This window comes from Helianthus annuus, chromosome 2, assembly GCF_002127325.2.
Source record: "Helianthus annuus cultivar XRQ/B chromosome 2, HanXRQr2.0-SUNRISE, whole genome shotgun sequence".
Classification (NCBI taxonomy): Eukaryota; Viridiplantae; Streptophyta; class Magnoliopsida; order Asterales; family Asteraceae; genus Helianthus; species Helianthus annuus.
The window spans coordinates 101,452,101-101,457,969 of NC_035434.2; the positions used below are offsets into that span (position 1 = coordinate 101,452,101).

The 5,869-nt window shown below is 41.9% G+C and overlaps 1 protein-coding gene across 1 annotated transcript; it reads right to left on the reverse strand.

The window, feature by feature from the left end:
• Window positions 1–296: 296 nt before the first annotated feature.
• LOC110892613 lies at window positions 297–5,424 on the reverse strand. The gene is made up of 2 exons (XM_022139770.1): window positions 4,026–5,424; window positions 297–3,955 (listed from the first exon to the last, which is right to left on the reverse strand). The coding sequence occupies exons 1-2, from the start codon at window positions 5,422–5,424 to the stop codon at window positions 297–299; spliced, it is 5,058 nt and encodes a 1,685-aa protein (XP_021995462.1).
• Between the last annotated feature and the right edge of the window lie 445 nt (window positions 5,425–5,869).

Consider the following 5,869-nt stretch of genomic DNA (forward strand, 5'->3'; position numbering starts at 1 on the left):
AAACATTGTTTAAAACATACTTGTAAACACTTGTTTAGAAAATATTTTCTAAGTGTTTGGATTTTTAGAAAATTTCGCCATAGTTTCTTTTTGGGTAAAGGGTTACCCCGGTGATACTATATATTCACAACCAAAAAAAACACAAGTAGTGTAGAGAGCCTACACTAGTTCAATCATAGGACATGCCCTATGAAAGTAAAAACCAGAGAAAAACCAAACAAACGACAACCGAAACTGGACTAACAAACCACTAGGCTACAAACCTAGACTCAACAAGAAAAAATACAAAAGCATCATCAGCCGCCATCATCGTGCAGATCTGAAGCTTCAATATCCCAAGCCCTTAAAAGCTTTCGAACATTATCGCACTTTTTCAACTTTGCACCAATCAGCTTGTACCGCACTTGTTGTATAATGGTGTCACTTAATGATTCCGGGGGCCTCACCTGATTTCTGAATAATCTAGCATTCCGCTCTTGCCAAATGAAATAGGCCGTAGCAGCCACTATCAGTTTAGCAACGTAAACCGACGCCAATTTTGAATTGGATCGATCAAGTAACCAGTTAACAATGTCATCCCATTTAGCATGCACCGAACCCATACCCGCTTTTTGTCTAACCAGCAGCCACACTTGGGACGAGAATTTGCATTCAAAAAACAAATGGGTATGAGAGTCATGATTGGCATAGCATAACAAACAGCACATCATATTCATATTTTTCCTGCGCGATAAATCCCAACTCAAGATCTTATCTTGAGTAAGCAGTTTCCTTCGCATGATAAGCCATAAAAGAAAAGCATGACGCGGAATACACTGACCAAACCACACAAGACGGCACCAATCCACCTCCACAGCATGAAACCGAACCGAATCCCAAACTCTAGACGACGAGAACACATGCTTTTGATTACCATGACGCCACAAGACTTTATCCAACTTATTTGGCTGCAAAGAAATACCATCGAGCTGAATAAGAACCGGATACAAGTCCCGCCACGCAACCGGCCAGCTCCAAGACGTATCGGAATAGACATCCGACACCTTGGACTCCATATTAAAACCCGCGCTAGCAATCATCCGGGGAGAAAGAAACTGATCGAGCGGGCCTATCTCACTCCAATTATCGTGCCAAGCGGAGGTAGCCGAACCATTTCCAATCTCGGACCAGAAAAACTTCCTAACAATCGGCCGGAGCTGAAGAATCTTTCTCCAAGACCAACAGCAGGAAGCTGGAACTTTACAAACCCAAAAGCTTTTACCTCTCAACCTATAAGAGTGAACCCACTCAACCCAAACTGAATTACGCCTCGAAAGAATGCTCCAAATATGATTTGTCATAAGGGCGACATTAGCATCACTGATCCGACGAATACCTAAACCACCCTCATACTTAGGAACACACACCGTTTTCCAAGAAACTTTGGATCGGCCTTTTTGAAACGCACTATCATGAGACCATAAAAAGTTTCGCATCAAAGCCTCCAGCTTTTGAATCACCCGGTTCGGTAAAATAAACACAGAAGACCAGTAAATATGCATGGACGATAAAACCGAATTTATAAGTTGCAATCTACCTGCAAAAGATAGAAGTTTATTACGCCAGTGCATAATACGATTTTCAAGCTTCTCTACTAACAGAAGACAATCCTTTTGGAGCAAACGGGTCGAGATAAGCGGCACTCCCAAATATTTCACAGGCAACGAACCTTCCTTAAAAGGCATTAACTTTAGAATAGCAGCTTTCACATACGATGGAACATTCGAGAAGAAAACAGTACTTTTCTGAACACTAGGTAACAACCCCGACATTTTAGAAAATGAATCCAGCGCCTTCATAATACATCTAGCTGAAGCAATCTCACCCTTCGCGAAGATAAACAAATCATCGGCAAAACACAAGTTGACAATTTGCTGACGTTCACATTTATTATGAAATTTAAACGAATTGTCAATCCTGACCGTATGCTGTAAGATGGCCGTAAGAACTTCCATGACGAGCGTAAATAAATAAGGAGAGACCGGATCACCTTGCCTCAATCCCCTTCTACCCTTAAAGAACCCATGAACCTCGCCATTAACACACACCGAGTACGATGTAGTGGAAACACATAACATAATCCAGTGAATCATTGTAGGATGAAAACCAAAACCCATCAAAATACCCTTCAGAAAGTTCCAATCGACAGTGTCATACGCCTTCTGAATATCCACTTTGAAAGCACATTTCGGAGGGCCAACATTACGATGATAGTTATGCATCAACTCTTGTGTAAGTAAAACGTTGTCCGATATTCTCCTACCTGGCACAAAAGCTGATTGGTTGATACTGACTATATCATTCAAGCCCACTTTTATTCTATCAGCTACAATCTTGCTAATGCATTTGTACAACACATTGCAACAAGCAATCGGACGATAGTCCGTAACCACTGACGGGGAGGACGTCTTGGGGAGAAGAACAAGAAACGTGTGGTTCAATTCCCTAAGGAGTTTACCTGTCACAAAGAAATCAATCACAGCATTCGACACTGCACTACCAATGATAGGCCAAGCACCTTTAAAAAAACCAGCAGTAAAACCATCAGGGCCCGGGGCTTTGTCTGACCCAATCGAGAACAGCGCCTTTTTAACCTCAACATGCGTAACCGGACGCACCATAAGACCCGAAACTTCACTCGATAATCTGTTTGTGAATAAATCTGGAGCCGGGCTAAGCGAAATGTCACCTTGATTACCCAAGAAGTTCTCGTAATGATTAACGAAAGCAAGCTGGACATGCTCATCCTCATACACCTTACCATTAGCGTCCCGAATAACACTGATACGACTAAAATGAACTCTATTTTTAAGGGACGAATGAAAGAACGCTGAATTCATGTCTCCGACCGTCAACCAGTCCACCTTCGACTTCTGTTTCAAGAACCGCTCTTCATCCAATAAAGCTTCCTGATAAGAACGGCGAATAGTAGTTTCCTCCTCACTAATTGCCAAACTAGCCGGATTACTGTCAAGCTCTCGCTGAATTTGATCAAGTCTCTCACGTAAATCTTGCACTTTTCTATGCAAATTGCCTTGCTGAAAGAGTAAAACCCGAAGAGGAGACTTTAACATCCGAAGCTTCTTCACAACCGAGAACTGATACACCCCTCTAACATCCGTCTCCCAAATACGCTTCACAATGTCTAAAAATTCAGGCTTATGAACAAGAAAATTAGCAAACTTGAACGACTTGTGTTTAAGTTTCCCAATAACCGGAATTTTGAGAACACTTGGACTATGATCCGATAACCGAGCTGGACAAAAAACAGCCACCGCATTCGGGAAAAGGGTTAAAAACTGAGAATTCCCCATGACTCTATCTATCTTTTTCATTAAACCAATCCCCTTCTTTGGTTTTTGACTCCACGTAAAATGTAAGCCGGACTGATTCAAATCCAGCATCTCAATATCATTAACACACGCTTGAAAGTCTCTCATGCTAGCCGAAATTGACGAACATCCCATAGACTTATCTTCAAGATACAACGCTGAGTTAAAATCACCTAGCATAACCCACGGATCATTACGAACAAGCGACTTATGCAGGCCGAGGTGGTTCCATAACTCCCTACGAGAGATATAATAGTTTGCAGCATAAACGACAGAACAAAAGAGCATTTTTTTCTCGTGTTTAAAAAACAACTGCAAGTGCATAACCTGATCTGACTGAAAGAGCACCATAACATCAAACACTAACGGATTCCAACCAACGATAATTCTCGTACCTTTATTACAAAGAGACCCATTAGAAGTCCATCTCCACGACCGAAAGACCGCCTTACAAATTTTAGAAAGGTTACTCGGATCAATGTGAGACTCAAGAATAGCACATAAGCTTAAATTAACATCTTTGATAACTTGCCGAACCTCAGCTTGCTTAATGGGGCGGTTCAAACCCCTTACGTTCCAAGAAGCTATACTAACCATTAATAACCGACGAAGAAGGAGTGCTTGCCCCTTTACTATTAGTGCTTTTAAACGTACCTTGCCGTAGGTAATCATCAAGCTCATACTCGTCTCCTTCAACATATCCCTCCTCCACCTCATTCTCCTCCTCGTCTACAGGAATCTCACCCGAATTATTGCCATCCCCATCCTCATTAACACTAGGATCATTTAGAACCTCAAAAGGATTAGCCGATTGAAACGTGGGCTCAGACGACCCATTACCCGAAGCATGATTCTTCTTAGAAACCACAGGCCGATATTCAAACTTTGGTTTCGGCTTGTTGACCGGGAACCCCGTCTTCTTAGCAACCTTCTTCCCATGAACTCCCGAATAACCCTCGTCATCAATCACCGGTTTTTTTCCAGCCCTAGTAGCATTACGAACATTACCCTGCTGCTTCGGTTGATTAGGACAAGTTTCGTTAGAATGCCCAAATACACAACAATGGCCACATCTCAACGGTGACCATTCATACTCCACCGACATCGTCTCCTTAACAAAACCCTCCCCCTCCGGTTCAGGAATCGCTAACGTTATCTGCTCCCTTAAACTCTTCTCAGCCGAGACTTCTATTAAAGCTCTCGCATAGCTGCTCCTTCCCCACATATCCGAACACATCGACGATGTATAAGAATCCAATACTTTCGGCTCCCCAATCGTAGTCGCAATCATGCTTAGCCCATCCTCCGTATAAGCCGCAATCGGAACATCATGAACTTTAACCCAAATCTGCACTTTCTTTACTTCCTTTTTTTCCAGTTTTGTAGTCGGGCTCCAAATATCTAGAAAAAGAGGTTGCGATCGAATAATCCATGGGCCATCTTTCAAAGCATTAAGCATACCTGCCTCCTCCGAGAACTTGAAGAAAAAAAATCCGTTCGCATTCATCATAGATTTCTGAACACCATACTTCTTCCAGTTATTACGGACAAAATAATCAACAACCGGGTATGCTACCCGATCACCCAGAAAATAACCATAAAGGGTATTAGCCATTTTGTTTTGAACTACCCGTACAGATTCCCTTGGAAGAACGACATCACATCCCTCCTGGATACTATCACTAGCAAGAGCACGAAAATTCAGCTTAACATTCTTATTTGCAAGTAACGAATCAGCATATGATTTAGTTTTTAAAACGCTGCCATTATCCGCATTAACCTCTTTGACCCCCTCTTGCCCATCCATCATTATATTCGGAACACTACAGCCCGGACCTTGAATCACCGGCTTTTCAATCGGAACCGGTATCGTAACCTTAGTTAGTTCATCAATAACATTAATCGGCTTCGGTTCATTGATAACAATACCTCTTTTCGGCAGCACCGTATTACCAACACTATTAACTCCACGAGTAGAAATACCCTTGAATTGCATCGCTGACTTTCCACGATCCCCTTGGTTACTTACCCCATGTTTTTTACGTTCATCCATGCTATAGAAAACAACTCTCTAATCTCAAGAAAAACTCAGACAACCATGCACGAGAAAAAACAAGAAAACCAGAAACCAACGAACGAGAACACAGCAGAAACCCTAAACTAGCAAACCCTAATCCCGGAATCTTTCAAAACCATATAGAGTAATCGGTTCAATGAATAAACCCACAACGCTATACGATCTGATCAATAACCAGGAACTAGGCCGGCGAAAAAGCACAGAAACAAAAAACAAAACCCTAAAAATTAACTCAATCCCTTTGCTAACTAGTTCGAATTGAAGATGAGAATTCCCAATCCTCAATAGTCAGACTGTTATACAAAGATCAAGAAGAAAATTCTAGGGTTACAAGGAGGGACGTGTTCGCCATGCTAGAGAGAGAATTAGGGTTCTGAATTTTTTAATTTCGCCATAGTTTCCTTTGTAAATGGAGGTGTCC

Coding starts and splice junctions, on each gene's coding strand:
- LOC110892613 (XM_022139770.1), bottom strand. CDS start 5,424: ATGGATGAACGTAAAAAACATGGGGTAAGTAACCAAGGGGATCGTGGA. Junction 3,956..4,025: donor TGATGATTACCTACGGCAAG/GTACGTTTAAAA, acceptor TGGTTAGTATAG/CTTCTTGGAACGTAAGGGGT.